The 19,962-nt window shown below is 33.4% G+C and overlaps 2 protein-coding genes and 1 long non-coding RNA gene across 3 annotated transcripts in view; 2 read left to right on the forward strand and 1 right to left on the reverse strand.

The window, feature by feature from the left end:
* LOC148943829 (uncharacterized) overlaps window positions 1-3,217 on the forward strand; it is a 132,974-nt gene extending 129,757 nt beyond the window's left edge. The window contains exon 10 of the mRNA XM_089101252.1: window positions 705-3,217. Within this exon, the coding sequence (XP_088957378.1) occupies window positions 705-1,324 (620 nt within the window). The 3' untranslated portion in view covers window positions 1,325-3,217. The remainder of the gene's footprint in view (window positions 1-704) is intronic.
* LOC148943826 (uncharacterized) overlaps window positions 1-19,962 on the forward strand; it is a 606,774-nt gene that overhangs the window by 356,353 nt on the left and 230,459 nt on the right.
* The window catches only part of LOC148943830 (uncharacterized), a 48,510-nt gene continuing 42,209 nt past the window's right edge, over window positions 13,662-19,962 (reverse strand). Inside the window, exon 3 of the long non-coding RNA XR_016142986.1 lies at window positions 13,662-13,750. This is a non-coding gene — a long non-coding RNA (uncharacterized LOC148943830). The remainder of the gene's footprint in view (window positions 13,751-19,962) is intronic.

Raw genomic sequence — 19,962 nt, forward strand, 5'->3', positions numbered from 1 at the left:
TTATTGATTATAATTTGTAGTAGTTTTATGCTTGAGAAATTATTTGAATGTTTCTGCTCGTGTTTGGTTTAATTTATGCTCTTTGGTTTAATGCTCATGTTTGGCTCTATATTTACAGCTTGATGCACCTAAACTCCTTATATTTTGTTCAGTAGTAAGAGAAGAAGTAGTGATAGTAGTAGTCTTAAAAGTTTCAAATTAAGAGCCCTTCTTGAGATATTTCTGAGACGTCTTATTGGAACCCAGCATACACAAAGTTTATAAAACAGAAAGGTTTAAAATAAACCAATTTTCTATAATGAAGAAATTTGAGTTAGTACTACCTTGGTTGAATCCAATCGGAAAAAAAGTGGGGGAAAAGTAGAGGAATAGTTTAGAGTTGTTTTTTTTTTAGTTTGTCCCCAGGTGAAATTAGATCAAACATTTCATGTTCATTTGACTTAATTCATTGCAAGTACAAGCAATTTATATTTTCTTTTGTTAGATTTGGAATTTTTGAAGGAATTATGTTAATATTCAGATTTGTAAATAAAGTGGCAATTCCCTATAATCCTTGGTGTAATGCGTAGATTATTATGCTTGAATTGGTTCGAGAATCTTGTTTTGCCAGTTTTTAGATTTTGGTTTTTATTTTTGTGTGTAAGCTTCATTGTTTCTGGGTCATTTATTCTGTTTATTTTACTTCTGTTCCTATATGTCTTTAGTTGTTGGAGTTGAAGGTCCTTCATCTAGTGATGCCAAAATACTCATGGAAACTTTCAATGCATCGGAACCTGAAGCAAAAACTCTAAACAGTCAGGATGAAGATTTTAACAATGGCTTACAGAGGAAACAGCACAAAAAGTACGAAAATTATCCAAAAATATACATAGGAGAAAGACCTTTTAGTTGTGTTCTATGTGCAAAGACCTTTTATAAAAAGAAAGATTTAATTAATCATAAAAGAGTACATACAGGTGATAAACCATTTATATGTGATAAATGTAACAAGAGCTTTTCTTTATCAGGTACTTTGAATAGGCATCAGAAAGTTCATACTGGTGAGAAACCACTCAAGTGTGATGTGTGTGAAAAGAGCTTTTTTCAGAAGAGTGATTTGATTAAGCATAAAAGAGTACATACAGGTGAGAAGCCGTTTAAATGTAATGTATGTGACAAGAGCTTTTCTGAATCAAACACTCTGAAGAGGCATCAAAAAGTTCACACTGGTGAGAAACTGTTTAAGTGTGATATATGTTATAATTTCATCTCTCGAGCGGACAAATTCAATCATTACCTAAGAGTTCATACTGATGATAAACTTTTTTTGAATCAAATAAATTGAACAGGCATCAAAGTGTACATACAGGACAGAAACTGTTTGAATGCGATGTTTGCAAGATATTATTTTTATGTAAGAAAAGTCTGAATAATCACCTCACTTGGCATTCTAGGGAAAAGCCTGCTAATTTATAGTTTACAGTAAAACTTCTTGTAAAATATTCACAGACAGAAAACGGGTTGATAAAGAGTTAAAGATGTGTTAAAATTCCAGAATTTCTACCCTAACCAGTCTTAAAGTCACTGAAGATTCCAAATAAGAGAGCTCTTGATCCCCTGAAAAAGGAACAACTTTTGTTTTGTGATTAGTTTGTTAAGGGTCCAATCTACTCTTGTTTTTCTACTTTATTATTTTTGTTTGTTTGTCTGTTTTTCTCTTGTGCGCAATTAACATAAATAAACATAATGAAAAAGTGAGCTTAATTCTGCTTAAGGTATTAGGAAGGAAGGCTTGTGGGCCATCTAAAGGCGGTGCTAGACGCACCTTTTGCCTATGATATACCATTAGAAGTGCTTGATTATAGAAACCTTAAAGCATGTGGAAAGTAGTTTAGAATTTGATTTATGTTCTGTTCGTTTACGACTTTCCTCTTTCCAAAATTCTAGATTCCTTTCAACTTTATAAGACTTTTCAGGCCCCTGTTGTTATAAAGAATTCCCTTACTGCTAGTTGTAAGCAGACATATTCTGTAATTACCAATGGAGAACCTTATATTCGAATAGGAGGAGATGAATCAAGCTTTTAATACTAGACGAAGGTTTCCTGTCATCTTGTTTTTACATAAAGTCAAAAATTATTTGTAAAAGACGCTTTATCATACATAAATTTCCGTCATCTAACTCCTGGAAGGGATAAGTCCTTTTAATATCCCAATTTCACAGTTGAAAGAGTTGAGCAGAGATATTTCTAATATGGCTGTAGAAAAGAAAATTGTTACCACTGGCATTTTAATTATGACTTTGATTATTATCGCCTTATTTACCTTTGTAGGTTTTCTAAGCTGGAGATTAAAACAAATTTGGAATAAATTGCTTTCTGAAAGAGCATCAAATTTGTCCTTAAACTAACCACAATTGATTAAAAGTTTCTTTAGCTAGGCTCATTATTTGCATAAAAAAAGATAAGAAAATCGCTTCCACTTCAATTAATAACGGTTGTCGGATTTAGGCTCTTATCAGGCTATCAATTAAATATTTTTCGTCTGTAAGTGAGATTCAACATCCCATAAAAATGCTATAAAGGCACATATTGCTGTCATAAAGGGAAATGTAATCATTTGTTCTTACTTTCTATTTAACTTATAATGATGTTATTGAAGCCGGAAGAGTTTGATAAAAAAAAAAATATACAGAGACCCTTCATATATATTTTTTTAAACTGTTCAACTGCTATGACAACTTAACCTCTCAAGTTGTAATATGTTTAAATGTTATGTCATTTATTTTAAAATGTATGTTAGTGATATTTATTTAAGCGTATATTATTTGTGATCATGTAACCTTTTGTTGTGATTTATTCGACAGGTTAAGTGAAATAGTAGTAATATTTTTCACTTTGGCTGTAGAAGGATATCAAAAATGAAAATTTTATCTATTAATCAATTATTGTTAATTAATTTTCTTTATACGCAAGCTGAATAGAAAAGAGCGGAATTGTAAGAATTTCTTGATATTGCATGTATAACTTGTTTACTAAGAGACTAAATCTCTTCTTGGTATCGCCTTGGAAGTGTTTTTGTTTGTATGATTTAAAAACAAGATTATAGACAAGGAAGAAAAAGGATTTTGAAAGGAGTAGTTGGTTTTGGGAGCTGGTGGTGTTGATTGCATGGCTTAGATGTGAGTACAAATAAATTGTTCCTTTTGATTTTCATAATGTAAATTTACCTTGTTTCTACAGTGTTACATTGAGTCACGCTGCAATAATTAAAATATTATGGAACACTTCGTTTGCTCACATATTAGTTATTAGTTAGTTTATTTTAATATCATAAAATTCTTATTTCAGCATGAAGATTATGCAAAGATTGTACTTATATTACAAGTTATAAATTTCTTTTGATTTTCCTTTTTAAACGATACATTGAAAACCAAAAATTGTAATTCTTTTCAAAATAAAACCTTTGCTCTTTTTTTTTTAACTCCTGTGTTGTGCTCACTTTATTTCAAGTCTTAGGTACTGGTTATTTTAGCACTTCTTCTTACATTTATTTGTCTTTTATATATTTATCAACCGGCAGAGTTTGAAGTCTGCACGCTACCCTAACTCTTATTAATTCTCCAGACTCTGTTTAAACCGTTTACATGACGTAACAAACTCATGTAAGTAAAATGTAAACAATACAACCTACGTCTTAAAAAAGCTCCTCATTTGTTTAGGTGGACCGTATAAATGTATTTTAAAAATACATATTTACAAATACACGCTTAACTCTTCTAATATCCATGAACTGACGCCACTGAGTCAGTGAGTTGAGAGCCTTAGTATTGAAGTATACAAATAATATGGAATGCTTAATGGAATCAAGAAATCTGTAAGAAAAATTTCATATCGGCATACTTTAATTGTTTACTTTAGTTCAAAATGTAGATTCATTTTTTTTCTTGGATAAAATTACTGGTTTCGTTGTTGTTGGATTTTTATCCAAAACCTTTTGGCCCCCTTCTCTTAAATAAAAATGATAAAATACAGGAGCATGACGGTGTATGAAGCAATTCAAAGTTCTAAAATAATCTTTGTAACAAGGAATTTCAATAATAAATTTCAAACCAGTCGATTTTTAGATGGCCCTTGTCACTGAAGCATTTTTGTATACACCATGGCCCCCTTGGTTCAAGAACTAGCGTGGGTAAGTTGTTCCAAGCCGCTTGGAATGAAAATTTGGTCTTCGTTGGGGGAACAGATATTTTTCTTTTGAATTAGCTATTGTGTGTTTGGGTTCCCTAGCTCCAGGGACTTAGTAATATAAGCTTAAAGTTGATACAAAAACAGTGTTCATTTTCAGGCCATTTTAACTTCTAAAACGGGATCACCCATATAATACACTTTGCTTGGACACTTGCAATCAACTAATATATCGAGTGAGGTGGAATGTCTACAAATGTCGGATAAAAAAAAATTGACAAACATAAAAAAAAAAACTCAAACCAAAAAGTCAGCCAAAACAACCCTTGAATTTCTTAATTGTCTTTGTAGACCATAAGTTCATACGCATACAATTTTCCAAAATTTTAACATATTTACTAAAAAAGTTCTACAAAAAGTATAGGTGGAGCTGATTCTTGTTTTTGTGAAGCGAATTTTACAGATTTTGCTGTGAATTTTAGTAGTTCTAGGTGATCTATGCTATTATATCCAGTAATTGTGTCCAATGAATTTTAGTAGTTCCAAGTAGTCTATGCTATTATTTCCAGTGATTGTGTTTAACTGTTTCTTCTATAACTCAAATCATGAAAATAACGAGCATACAGACTACGGACAGGATGGCAGGTGGGGTTGGCATCTGAAAAGGAAACAAAGAAAATGAAAATTTAGAATATATATGTACTATCTTTATATGTGAGCAATAATTGTGTATGTATTTATTTATGTATTTATCTGCTTCTCGAAAACGGCTCCATATTATTTCGGGAAAATTGGTGTCTTTGGAAATTCTTGCATAAAAAAAACGATCTAGATAGGTCAGAGGTCGAGAAAATCTCGACAATCCGAGGAAAAAGAAACAAAATCTAAAGGAGCAGAGATACAAGGAAAAGAAAGTTTTCTATTGTTGGATTTATCGAAAAGGAGAAGAAATTGAGAAACACATGCAATGCCTGACAACCAAGATAAGATAAGATACAAGCCTTGCAGTGGCCAGAGAGTTGCTTCATTGAAGAGATCTACAGAGACAATGGGCAACCCAAGAAATAAAATGAAAGGTAGCTCAGTCAACAGAAATAGCACCTGTCTTTCCAGAAGACTTTCAATTTTCACTTAATCCGGGTTGCAGCGGATCTACAGAGACATTTGGCATCCCAAGAAAGAAGAAAAAGGATAGCCCAGCCAACACAAATAGCACCTGTCTTCCCAGAAGATTTTTAATTTTTAGTTATTTCGGATTACAGCGGTAGTTATATTAAAAGTTATAATAAGGAACGAACTCTTGTTTATACTAACTTGTAAAGGAAACCTTACATAAAGGACCTATATAGCTTATCTGGGTGTGCAGCGATAGCTAGTAACCTAGTAAAAGTTTTATAGAGGATCGGTATAGTTAAATATAAATATGGATTAGTTAAGTTTCATCGGTATTATGGCTGTAGAGATAGCTGAAACCTAGCAAAGAACAAACCATGGCAGATATCCAGGTTGCAACAGTAGCTAACAACCTAATAATAGACGATCACATCCCATAATAAAAAATGAAAAAGCTCAGTAACTTCAAAAACTAGAGTCAGATCATCAAAAAAAGAATTACACTATTAGAACACTATTATTACACTATTAGAATGTTTTAATTCAAACTAGAAAAATGCCTGAACATTTTTAAATTAGTTTTTTTTTGTCAGATAAAATCCAAGGATTTTATTTTTGCAAATCACGTCTTGTAGTAAAAGTTGCAATGACGTCATGACACTTGTCACATTTTATGTGTTGAAGATTTTCGATTATGTTTCAATTGATGTTTATTTCAAACTAGAAAAATGCCTTAATTTTTAAATTAGTTGTTTTTTTGTTATATAAAATCCACCCGATACGTGATTACTCACAGGTTTGAACCCAACCAGTTATGTAATGTCAGTAGGAAGGCCCAAAAAATAAAAATTTGTAAATATTATAAATGATGATTCGGTAGTTGAAAATGGATTACAATATTTCTAAAACATTAAAAAAGGAAAAAAAGTTTTTAGTTTAGTAGAAATAGTTGTTAGAAAACATCATTACCGAATTTCATTTCTTACAAGTATAGCCTAAGCATTGTCTTTTTAAGACATAAAAAAGTTGAAAAAAGTTTTAAGTTCAGTTCAAAATTGCTAAACAATAGTTCAAAAACATGTTTTAATAACCGCTAGACAAATTATTAATGCTTAAATAACAACTAGACAATAGTTTAAAAACATGTTTTAATAATCAAATATCTTTGAAATTACTCCAATATGAAAAGACAGTAAACTGTCTGCGGTTAGAAGACAAACGACAATGAGAATTCATAATTAGAAGCCTGCAAAGCTTAGTAAAAATCGTTGTTAGAAACCGGACATGCTGTAATAGTCAAATATCTTTGAATGACGTCATGTACTATGTTAATACATCATATAAGCATTTATGATATCATAGATGGCATCATAAGTATTTTTTTATATGATGTCATGCATAGCATAGATAAGATTGAGTTTCCAACGCAACAGTTATCTATATAATATAAAGTCAGTTGGAAGGCCCCCAAAACGAAAATTTGCAGATGCAGTCATAGGCATCGCGATAGCGCTGCCTAAGTAAAGAACGATGTGGGAACAATGTATTATTTTTTTTTCTCCATACCCGGGACCTTCGTATCGAAGGAGTTGTCGTATAAACTTCTAAACGAGCTCATTCGATTGGAAATTGGAGTGACTAGTGCCCTTTTTAATAATAGAAAGTGATTGGCGGGCAAATAGCCCCCCCCCCCCCCGCCCATCATTCCCCCGAACACATTCAATCAAAATTTTGATTGGATCCAATCAATCAATCAATTTCAAAATCAATCAATCAATTTTGATTGAATCCAATCAAAGTTAGATTACAGTCATCAAAGTTAGCATGTCATCAAAGCTAGATTAAGCCAGACAAATTTAAGGAAACCAATCTGGCTATAATGATTCCTGAAATCATTTTTTTTAAGATGCCAATACGGAACTCTTTCAAATACTTCGTGGTAACAAGGGGTAGCCTAAGTAAGGAGTGACACGGCTCAATAGTAACCAAAAAAGGAATTGGATATCAAAAGATGCATCAAAAGAATTGAATTACTATGTTGATATATAAAATTCAACAACATTACAATTGTCCATCGAAAGCCACAAGCATGGGCAAATTTACCAGATTTTAAAAAAGGAACGAAACACATCTTAAAAGTCAATAAATCTTAATTAAAATTACACCATCGGATTCAGCGTATATTATGATATAAGGGGAGTCGTATCAAACCAAAATTCCTAGAAGATTGGCAGCCAGCTCATTTGAACGGAAATTAAAATTTAAAGTTCTTTTAAAATTTACACGGCAGCCCCCCTCACCTACGGAATAATTTTTGTCTGTTTAAAATTTTAATATTGCTCCTTACTTTCGGTAAAAAAAAAATTCTGTTTTTAATTTAATCATAGGCAGCGCAATCGCGCTACCTAAGTAAAGAACGATGTTGGCAAAATGTAATATTTTTTTTCTTCCATACCCAGGCACTTCGTATTGAAGGAGTTGTCGTAGAAACTTGAATTATGGCTCATTCGTTTGGAAATTGGAACGGCTAGTGCCCTTTTTAATAGACGAAAGTGATTGGAAGGCAAGTAACACCCCTTCCACCCCCACCATTTCTCTAAGCACATCCAATCAGAACTTTGAGATAGCCATTTTGTTCAGCGTAGTTGATTTCCAGATAGAAATTATGTTTTTGAGGAGGACACTCCCCCGTAGCCCTCAGGGTAAGGGTTTTAAGTTATAGCTTGGAGTATATAAGAACGATGTTGGCACAATGTATTATTTATTTTTTTTTTTTCCTTTAGACCAGGTCACTTTGTATCGAAGAAGTTGTCGTAGAAACTTCGAAAAGGGCTCATTCAATTGGAAGTTTGAGTGGCTTTGCCCTTTTTAATAGTCGAAAGTGATCGGAAGGCAATTAACACCCCTTCCATGCCCATCATTTCCTGAAACACATCCAATCAAAATTTTGAGATAACCTTTTTGTTCAGCGTAGTTGATTTCCAGATAAAAATTATGCTTTTGATGAGGAGACTCCCCAACAGTCATCAGGCCAAGGGTTGCAATTTATGCCCTGGGGGCTTATAAGGTTTTTATAGAAAGCGTTGTCGTAGAAACTTAAAAAAAGGTTCATTTGATTGGATATTCAAAAGTCTAGTCCTTTTTAAAATTCGAAAGTGATTGGAGGGCAACCAACCACCCTCTCACGCCCAACTTTCCCCCAAACACATCCAATCAAAATTTTGAGATAGCCATTTTGTTCAATGTAGTTAAAAGTTCTGGAAGTTAAGTCTTTAGGGATGTCCACCCCCCCCCCCCCACAGCCCTCAGGGCAAGGGTTGTAAGTTATGCCCAGGGTGCATATAAGGTTTTTATCGAAAGTATTGTCGGATAAACTTAAAAAAGGACTCATACAATTGGAAATGGAAACTGCTAGTGCCCTTTTTAATAGTCGAAAGTGATTGGAAGGCAACTAACGCCCCTTCCACGTCCACCATTTCCCCAAAGAGATCAAATCAAAATTGGGAGATATCCATTTTGTTCAGCGTAGTTGATTTCCAGATGGAAATTATGTTTTGAGGAGGACACTTCCCCACAGCCCATAGGGTAAAGGTTTTAATTTATGCCCTGGGAGCATATAAGAACAATATTTGCACAATGTATTTTTTATTACTTTTTCCTTTTGACCAGGGCACTTTGTATCGAAGAAGTTGTCGTAGAAACTTTGAAAAGAGCTCATTCAATTGTAAATTGGAGTGGCTTGTGCCCTTTTTATAGTCGAAATTGATCGGAAGGCAACTACAGCCTCTTCCACGCCCACCAATTCCTGAAACACATCCAATCAAATTTTTGAGATAGCCATTATGATCAGCGTAGTTGATTTGCAGATAGAAATTATGTTTTTGAGGAGGACACTCCCCCACAGCCCTCAGGGCAAGCGTTGTAAGTTTTGCCTTGGCCGCATATAAGGTTTTTATAGAAAGCGTTGTCGTAGAAACTTGAAAAAAGAATCATTCGATTGGAAATTCAAAGGGGTAGTGCCCTTTTTAATAGTCAAAGGAGATTGGAGGGCAACTAACCCCCCTTATCACGCCCACCTTTTCCCTAAACACATCGAATCAAAATTTTTAGATAGCTATTTTGTTCAAAGTAATTCAAAGTTCTGGATATTAGGTCTTTGGAGATGAAACCCCCCCCCCCCCTCCCTCTGGGCAAGGGTTGTAAGTTCTGCCCTGGGGGCATGTAAGGTTTTTATAGAAAGCGTTGTCGTAGAAACTTCAAAAGGGCTCAATTGAAAGGGCTAGTGCCTTTTTTTAATAGTTGAAAGTGATCGGAAAGCGACTAATGCCCCTCTCACCTCAATCATTTCCCCAAACATATCCAACCAAATTAGGAGACAGCCATTTTGTTTACCGTAGTTGAAAGTTCTGGAACTTAGGTTTTAGAGGATTAGAACCACCCTAACAGTACTGAGGGTAAGGGTTGTAATTTATGCCGTGGGGGCATATAAGGTGTTCATAGAAAGCGTTGTCGTTTCAAAAAGGGCTGATTCGATTGGAAATCGAAAGGCCTAGTGCCCTTTTTAATAGTCGAAAGTGATTGGAAGGCATGACATTTTATAGTAAAGATCGATATGGGTATAATGTTTTTTTTTGTTGTTGTTGTTATTTAGACCAGGGCACTTCGTATCGAAGGAGTTGTCTTGGGAACTTCGAAAAGGGCTCAATCGATTGAAAATAGAAAGGGCTGATGCCCTTTTTAACAGTCGAAAGGGATTGGAGGGCAACTAATCCCCCTCCACTTCCACCCTCCCATTTTCCCATTATGTTTAAAAACTAAATGTTGCCTTAAGATTAAATCAAAATGTACTAAGTTAGTTCTAATTCCCAATAAAGCATCTCAGCAGTATCCCAAGAACGACTGAGGGTATTATGTTCAACTTTTGGGGCTACTTCTGCCCTTAAAATTTAACCGAATCAAAATAGCGTAAGTGTATCCAAGCTATCAAAGAAAGTAAACAGATATTTTGCAAATGGTTTCAAGTTTTCCATTTCATGTCAACTAAAAGAGGTATGAAACTAGATTAAACAGTACTATTTGTGTCCAGATTTTTAAGAGGGTTTTTGTTGTTAAAAATTGCTGAAAATTTTCTCCAGCATACAAATAGAAGGCCAAACTATAAATTCTTAAAAAAAACGAAAAGATTTAATGTATTATTTTCTTTTTCTATGAAAAGACTATGTCAATATAAAAAGAACAGAAATTAGTTAAAAAAAACTTATTCCACAAAATACGTTTTTCAAATAAAAGTAAAGAACTCTATTAAACAAAAAATTAGCAAAAATAAAACAAAATAATCTACCAAGCGTAAAACTACCGCAAATCAGCATCAATAAATAAATGAAACCCAAAAGAACAGAAATTACAATAAATAACCGAGACAAACACGGTAAATAACCGATATAAATAACCGAGTCGATTTCAAGGTCATTGCATAAACAGTTAAGAAGAAGCGATTAAGAAGCAGTGACTGGGCTCAATAGTAACCGGCAAATTTTAATTAATACACCAAAAGAAGAGACTTTGTGCTGATTGCAAATATATGCTGATCAAAACAATCTTACTATTTTAAAACAAAAAAAAAGATTTATTTTTCCTGTTTCTAAAGTATATCTACTAAGCTTCAAAGTTTTGGTTTTCTTTTTCAATTACATTAACGAACGATCTGCAGCTCATAGTAACTGAAGTAATATTACAGTAAGGACTGAAGTCCTTACTTAGTAGCCAAAAGGATGGCTACTAAGTTTTTAAGTTTTAAGAAAGGTCTTAAAAAAATGAAACATGACAGAGAAAATTAGAGGTATGTAACGGACCAGGAGTATCGAGAAGCAAAAATTGAGAGAGCCATACAAAATAAGAAGTTTCGGTATGATAATGATGAAGACTACCGAAACAGCTATAAGAAAACAGAAGCTATCAGAATAATGGGTAGATACTGGTGTGACAAAAGCTATAATGAAAAAATTTAAAACCTCTGCGAGGTTGTATCAAAGAGCTACTGTAAGGAAGGAGCGCCCTGGCTCAATAGTAACTGAAACTCTAAATAACGGATTTTTCATACCAATAGATACATCAGAATAATCACATTTTTATGCTGATTTCAAATATATAAGCTTCATCAAGTTCAGTCCTACCCATCAAAAGTTACAAACCTGAGAAAACTTGCCTTATTTTCAAAAAAAGAGGGAAACAACCCATACAATTCATAGAACTCTAATGAAAATCACACAATCAGATTCACCATATCAGAGTACCCTAGTGTAGAGTTTTGAAGCTCCTATCTGCAAAAATGTGGAATTTTGTATTTTTTGCCAGAAGAAAGATCACGGATGCGTGTTTATTCGTTTGTTTTTTTTTTTTTCCAGGGATGACCGTATCGATCCAGTAGCCTAGTCCTATAATATCGTGAGAGGGCCCATTTGAACGGAAATTAAAAGTTCTGGTGCCCTTTTTAAGTGACCAAAAATTGGAGGGCAACTTGGCCCCCTCCCACGCTCATTTTTTTCTCGAAGTCACCCAATCAAAATTTTGAGATAGCCATTTTGTTCAGCAAAGTCGAAAATATAATTAATATGTCTTTGAGGCTGACTTAACCCCCCACAGTTCCCGGGGGAATGGCTGCAAGTTATAAACTTTGCCCATTGTTTACATATAGTATTGGTTATTGGGAAGTACACAGGTTTTTTTCAGGAGGAATTTTTCTCTAGTGGGGTCGGAGCAGGGGTTACGGGGGAGGATCTTTCCATGGAGGATATTTCCTTGGAGGAAGGAACATTTCCATGAAGGGGGCGCCAGATTTCCCAGCATTATTTAAAAAACGGTCAGAAATTAAATAAAAAAACTTTTTTTTTAACTGAAAGTAATGAGCAACATTATAACATAAAACTAACAGAAAGTAGTACGTATATGAGGGGGTTCGCCCCCGAGTCAATACCACTCTCTATACGTTAACGTTTTTTTTTAGTATTTTCAAAATAGCTATATATTACATAGAAATAACCGTTTGTATTACAGGGGTTGGGATTTAAAAAAAAATCTAACTTTATCATATAGAGTGAGGTATTGACTAGGGGGTGAACTCCCTAATATGCTTCATAAAAACATACGAATATAAAAATTCTTTCCGTAACTTAATTTACGTCATAAAAAAATTTCGAGAAAGCCAATTAACAAAAAAAAAAGAAAAATTAATATGCGAATTTCGTTTTAATTATTCATGTATGGTAAATCAAAATCAAAGATGCTTTAATTAAAAAACTTTCAGAAATTAACTTAAAAAAAAGTTTTTTAACTGAAAGTAAAGAGCGACATTAAAACTTGAAACGGACAGAAATTATTCCGTATATGAAAGGGGCTGTCCCCTCCTCAACGCCTAACTATTTCCGCTAAAGTTTGACTCTGTCTCACAGCTTTATTTTTTAAAAAAATAAAAAAATTTATCATAACGCGCGAGGCGTTGAGGAGGGGACAGCCCCTTTCATACACGGAATAATTTCTGTTCATTTTAAGTTTTAATGTCGCTCCTTACTTTTAGTTAAAAAAAAACTTGTTTTTTTTTTAGTTAATCCATATATAGACCGCGTGCCCAGTGCACATATATATATCAAATATCTTTGAATAGGCTGCAGTATGAAAAAAAATTTAATTGCGTAAAGAGCATAAAAACTGGTAATTGCAAGAATATTTGTATATATTTTTAACAAGATGTTACAACTATTCAAAATTTTTAGAAAATAAAACCCATATGTTTGAAGCTTTGTTAGAAATCGGTCTTGCTGTAATAATCAAATACATTTAAATAGACTGCAATATGAAAAAACATTTAATTGCGTCAAGAGCAAAAAATTGGTAATTGTAGAAATATTTGTGTATATTTTAACAAGGGATAACAACAATTCAAAAACCTAAGAAAATAAAACCAAAAGTTTGAAGCTTAGTAGAAATCGTTGTTAGAAATTGGACTTGCTTTAAAAATCAAATATCTTTGAAAAGACACAGCATTGAAAGATATTAAATTGCGTAAAGAGCAAAAAACTGGTAATTGCAAAAATATTTGTATGTATTTTAACAAGGGATTACAACAATTCAAAAACTTATGCAAGGTTCGATGTTGACAGTTTAGGTTAGGTTGGGCTAGGTATTTTTTACCCATTTTTGAGATTATATAGATTATAAGATTATATATATATATAATATATATATATATATATATATATATATATATATATATATATATATATATATATATATATATATATATATATATATATATATATATATATATATATATATATATATATATATATAAACACTAAAGATTACGTTTAAATAGCTGAATTAAAGGTTAATACGTACCTCCGGAAAGAAAATTTGAATTTAAGAAAAAGAAAATTTTGTTCGGCAATAATTGCTAGCCTGACATACCAGGAGCCCCTGAAAATAGAAATCAATTATAAAACTAAGCGAAGTTCCAACTGATTGGCGCATGTTATATCTTTATAATATTAATAATATTATAATGGTAATAATACTATAGTATTATCAATATAATATCATATGTACATAAAATTATATAGTACATAGTTTTTAAAAAAGAAAACCAAAAGTTTGAAGCTTAGCATCTTCAAACCACACAGGTGCCAGACATCTTTATAATTTTTGCTAAAAAATTTCAAAAAACTTGTAAATTAGTTTTTCTTGGAGAATTTTTCCAACACATAATAAAACTTCACTATAAAATGAAATTCAAATTAGGATGGAATAAAGATAAAATTCTTCAAAAATATTGTAGCATTCTACAGCGGGCGTAATTTACTATGGGGCAGGGAGGAGGGGGGCAACCGTCCCTCCCAGACACGAAGTACCTTTATAGTACTAAATTCTACTTTTATGGTACCAAATGGCTTATTTTTTAGTTTTACTGGCATTTTTACTTGATTTGGGAACATTAGCTTCAATTTTGCCCCCCCCTAGGATTTTGATGAAATTGAGCCACTGACATTCTACCATAATCGCTTCACAGGTGGGAAATTACAATTAACGAGTTGTAGTTCTAATTGGCAGGTGTTGACTCTATTGCGGCTTGGGCATACCTAATTTTAGAATTTTGATTATAATTTAAGCTGAGCTACTCTGGTGCTTAACCGCTCAACTATTTTTGCAAAAAACTTTCGAAAAAACTTGAAACTAATTTTTAAGGTTCATTTTCAAAACAATATAAGTTAGAGTGTAAAATAGGATGAAATTCTAATGAATACTTCAAAACAATTCTTATAACCATAAAATTTTAAGTGAAAAAGTTTGCAGGCCTATCCTGTGCCCTGGGAAAAATCTTGAGTAGTCCCCCCTCCCATGTCCCCTAAAATTTCCATTTATTAATAAAATTATGGTAAAATTTTACTTTAGCTACTTTTGACTATCTTAGAAAGAGGTTAGGTTAGGAAAATAAAACTTTCATGGATGGGTGTACAGGCTAAAGTATGTCCTGGGAAGATATTTTGAAGTACCCACCTCCACTCCATCTCCCACTAGAGGATCCAGGTCTTTGATGACCTCTAAAAATCAATGAGTTATATAAGTAAAACCTTGCAAAATAGATCTTCTGCTTAAATAAAGTACAACAAAATGGTTTTCAGCTTCACAACTTTGCTCAATCCCAATTTATAAGGTTTTAAAGATATGCAAATACATTTCCTGAATTTTGGAAATAAACTATTTATATGTCTTAAAATACTGCTCAAATAACTGAAATTGCATTTTCAGAGCTAAAGCCAGAGAAAAAGAAACTGATAACTGAAAATTAAGGTAAAATGTTGTTTTGTCAAAATTTCAATGGGTATAGACCTGTCATGTAGGCAAATTTCATGACCCTCAAGAGGGAGAAGGAGTGGAGGTAGGTACTTCAAAATACCTTCCCGGGAAATACTTTAGCCTGTAGACTCATCCCTGAAAGTCTCATTTTCCTAACCTAACCCCTTCCCAAGATAGCCAAAAGTAGCTAAAGTAGAATTTTACCATATATCCTACTAGCCCAAAGATACTACTATAATTATCCATTTTATATATTATTTTAAAATGGAAGTGATTTTCTATGAGGGGCCGGATTTGCAGGCATTATTTAAAACACGATCAGATATTAAATTTTAAAAATCAAGTTTATTAACAGAAAGTAAGGAGCAACACAAGAAACAGAATCTATTGTGTATATAAAGGGGCTTCCCCCTCCACAATAATTCACTCTTTACGCTAAAGTTTGAATTTATGTCAAACACATGTATTACTATATACTATATACAAAGTATACAGTAATATATCCTACTAGCCCAAAGATACTACTAAAATTACCCATGTTTTACTCTATTATCGATTACTTAGATCAGTTATTTTTATTAGTTCTTATGAACTAATTATTATAAAGTTTATAACTGATAATTATTAGGATTTTAATTCTTTTAAACATTTATATAGTTCATAATATTAATAACTTAAGTTTCACACTTAGTCACTGGAGGATAAATCAGGATAAACTCTCAATCAAATTTTTGGACATAAGAAGGACTGAAAATTTCTACTCATGATATTAAATATATACAAAAACAAATTTTTTTTTCAACTGAAAGAAAGTAGTAACATTAAAACTTAAGACGGACAGAAATTATTCTGTATATGACGGGGCTACCCCCTTCTCAATCTCTCGCTCTTTACGCTGAAGTTGTATTACTTTAAAAAAGCTTCTTATTTCAAATCAACGGCCCTTGAGTTTCAGCAGTCGTTCTTAAAGAATTGGGATTTCAAATTCAAACTTTAGAGTAAAATGCGAGAGGTTAACAAGGGGGCAGCCCCCTCATATGCGGAATAATTTCGATTCATTTTAAGTTTTACTGTTGCTCCTTACTTTCAATCTAAAATTGACTTTTTTTTTGTTTATAATCGTTTTTCAAAGTTTCCAGGTCAAACCAAAATATTATGCGGGGTACTAACCCCCTAAAATTCCAACATCTGCATGATAAAATTTAATATCAATAACTGTAAATTTATAGTTTCCCACTTTTTCAATTTTTCTGCTTAATGCTGGATTATAATTCAGACTTGACAAGTTTTGAATATTTATTTACAGAAAAACCCTCCATGTTAAAATATGAACAGTTAAAATTGTGCCCCACATCTTTCCTATTTATCTTACTCCTATCACGACGGGGAATTGATCACCAGAGACTTTTTATCGTGAGATAAGCGCCTTTTCTAAGATTCTAGACACGACTAGGTTACAGAAGAACCTTTCAAGGGAAAATAGGCATGGACGTAGGCAGCATATTGTCTAGGGGGGGGCAGTCGATAGTGTGATGGAGGGCATTTTATCAACTGCTTTTCCAACCATCTGCTTTTTCAGCCATATCTAATGTAAATTTGAAGTTCTAGGGGGGGGGCAGCTGCCCCCCCCCTTCCTACGCCCATGAAAATAGGAATACTATAAGCTTTGCTCAAGTAGCTGCAACAGGGAATTCTGTTCCTTTCTACTTTAACAAGAAACCATAATCAGGAAAAAATGTTCCAGATCTGCTAGAATTTTGAGTAAGGAAGTAAATATGACGGCACTAGACCCGTAAGGTCCAAACCGGCTGTGCTGATCTCCGTTTCATGGTCCTTCAGCCAGAAAGTGCAATAGGGGTTGGGGCCAGCTATCCTATATTTTTGCATACCCTTTCTGCTTACATTGCCCAGATTAAAATAGAGAATCAAAACAGAAAAGGAGTAACAGAATTCTGTTTTTTTTTCTATTTCAGTTCTGCTTTTTTCCATTTATGTTTATACCAAATACTGAAATGGTCCTGATCTATACTTCCTATGGCTGCGATAAAATAAAGAGCAAGGTCGTTTGGTCTATTTTTACAACTAATGGACGATCCTTTGCCAAAAATCGTGCATTTCGGCAATGCATCTGAGACCAAACAAAAATCACCAAATTTTGAAATAGTGTAGGAAGAGACTACAAGGAGAGATATAATGGAGGAAATTCTATTGGAGGGAGCAGAGTGAATCCATTAGAAAAGAAAAAGCGTGTACAGGTGTGGTGGCCTTAAGTGGCTTGGGTCTCTGATGATTTGTCGGTAGTACATGTACTAGTATATAAATAAAAAATATGCGAATCCTGTTTCGACAGAATGTTCATGGTAACAGATTATATAAAATAAAGTATAAAACTGTACATAGATTTTGCCTCAAGAATTCATTTCCCGATTTTTCCTAGTTTTCAAATATTTATAAGGTTGTGAAATTTTCTACTTTACAACTTCAAACAGTTAGATTACAATAAACGTATCATGGTAACTGTATTCATTATAAGTTTGATGTTGCTCCTTAGTTTCAGTTGAAAAAAACTTATAAAATTAATTTCTGATTGTTTTAAATCATACCGGGAAAAATTCTGGTATTATAGTATTATGCTCACTTAAGTTTACGATGTGTAAAACTCCAGAACAAACCAGTTTCTTCGTTAATTTAGAAATAAATTTGGGCTATATATTTGCACTTTAGAGGGGGGGGGGGGATAAAGTATAGCTGGTCTGCATGTAAAATGTGTTAGGTACAATTATTCTGCATATTGTGATGCAAGAATTGGTTTCTGACTTCAAACTGTCCAAATACTTTACTCCCCTCCCCCCCTTATGTGCAAATATATAGCACAAATTACATATTTCCCATCTATTTTTTGTCTAATATCGCGCTACACCGAAAGAAACTAACAAGGAGACCGATTTGTTCTCAAGTTTTACACGGGGTAAGCTTGAGTAAGAGGCGTATAATACACAAGTACCGAAATGCCTTCCCCCTACGAAAAAAACTCAAATAAAATCCTAAAATTTGGAAAGCCTTATTTTCTACGGGGGGGTATTTTCCAGGGGTAGGGGTAAAAGCCGGCCACCATATATTAGACAGGCTGTGAAGAAATGATTTTTGTTCGTTTTAAGTTTCAACTTCGCTCTTTACCAAAATATAATCACCTACGGAACAAGTACTGACAAAACTCTCCAAAAGTGACCCCGCGTACCTCAGCTCCTCTAGACGCAAAATGCTGTACTACTTAATCGCTCCGAGCCAATTTTCTCCTAAGTTGTATTGAATTGTTTAACTACGGTATTTAGTTGCCAGGTTCGCATAGGTATGGAATCGTCTCCGGAGACGCGGACAAAGGGTCACTTTTTTTGCGTGGAGAGGATAGGTTTTGTCAGTACTTGTTCCGTAGGTGATTATACTTTGCTCTTTACCTCCTTCAAAAAACTTTGTTTTTAAATTAATGTTCTTTACCTTAATTTTCGCTTCTCAAGCACCCAAGAATCAGACTAATGAAATAAAATTTGACACTTCTCTTATATCTGCTTAAACGTCAATAGCAATCCAATTACCCACGAGTTTTCCAGGAAACAGGAACCAAGACAATTATGTGAAATAAACTTATCTTAAAACACGGACATTGATTAAAGGAATTAATAATGCATGTCATCAAAGTTATCATTAAAGGAAATAAATGATATTATCAAAGTTTACAGAATGAACATTTTTCCGTGAAATAGGGAACAGTAAATTTAGGAAGAAAAATGGGATTTATTTGATTCAGAGTGCCGAAAAATTTATTTTTCATGTAACCTATTTGCTTTGAAGTTTCTGGCTGCGTGGATGCGGCACTTAAAAATTCGGAAACTGGTGAATCTCAAATAAGCCAGACAAATTAAGGAAACCAATCTGGCTATAATGATTCCTGAAATCATTTTTTTTTTTTTGAAGATGGCAATACAGAACTCTTTCAAATACTTCGTGGTAACAAGGGGTAGCCTAAGTAAGGAGTGACACGGCTCAATAGTAACCAAAAAATGAATTGGATATCAAAAGATGCATCAAAAGAATTGAATTTATGTTGATATATAAAATTCAACAAGATTACAATTGTCCATCAAAAGCCACAAGCATGGGCAAATTTACCAGATTTAAAAAAAGGAACGAAACACATCTTAAAAGTCAATAAATCTTAATTAAAATCACACCATCGGATTCAGCGTGTATTATGATATAAGGGGAGTCGTATCAAATCAAAATTCCTAGAAGATTGGCAGCCAGCTCATTTGAAAGGAAATTAAAATTTAAAGTTCTTTTAAAATTCACAGGGCAGCCTCCCTCATCTACGGAATAATTTTTGTTAGTTTAAAATTTTAATATTGCTCCTTACTTTCGGTAAAATAAAAAAATCTGTTTTTAATTTAATCATAGGCAGCGCAATCACGCTACCTAAGTAAAGAACGATGTTGCCACAATGTATTATTTTTTTTCTTCCATACCCGGGCACTTCGTATTGAAGGAGTTGTCACAGAAACTTGAAAAATGGCTCATTCGATTGGAAATTGGAACGACTAGTGCCCTTTTTAATAGAAGAAAGTGATTGGAAGGCAAGTAACACCCCTTCCACGCCCAACATTTCCCAAAGCACATCCAATCAAAACTTTAAGATAGCCATTTTGTTCAGCATAGTTGATTTCCAGATAGAATTTATGTTTTGAGGAGGACACTCCCCCACAGCACTCAGGGCAAGGGTTATACAGTTATGCCCTGGGGGCATATAAGAACGATATTGGCACAATGCATTTTTTATTATA

This window comes from Artemia sp. Qi Xiang Cuo, chromosome 15, assembly GCF_049724085.1.
Source record: "Artemia sp. Qi Xiang Cuo chromosome 15, ASM4972408v1, whole genome shotgun sequence".
NCBI lineage: Eukaryota > Metazoa > Arthropoda > Branchiopoda > Anostraca > Artemiidae > Artemia > Artemia sp. Qi Xiang Cuo.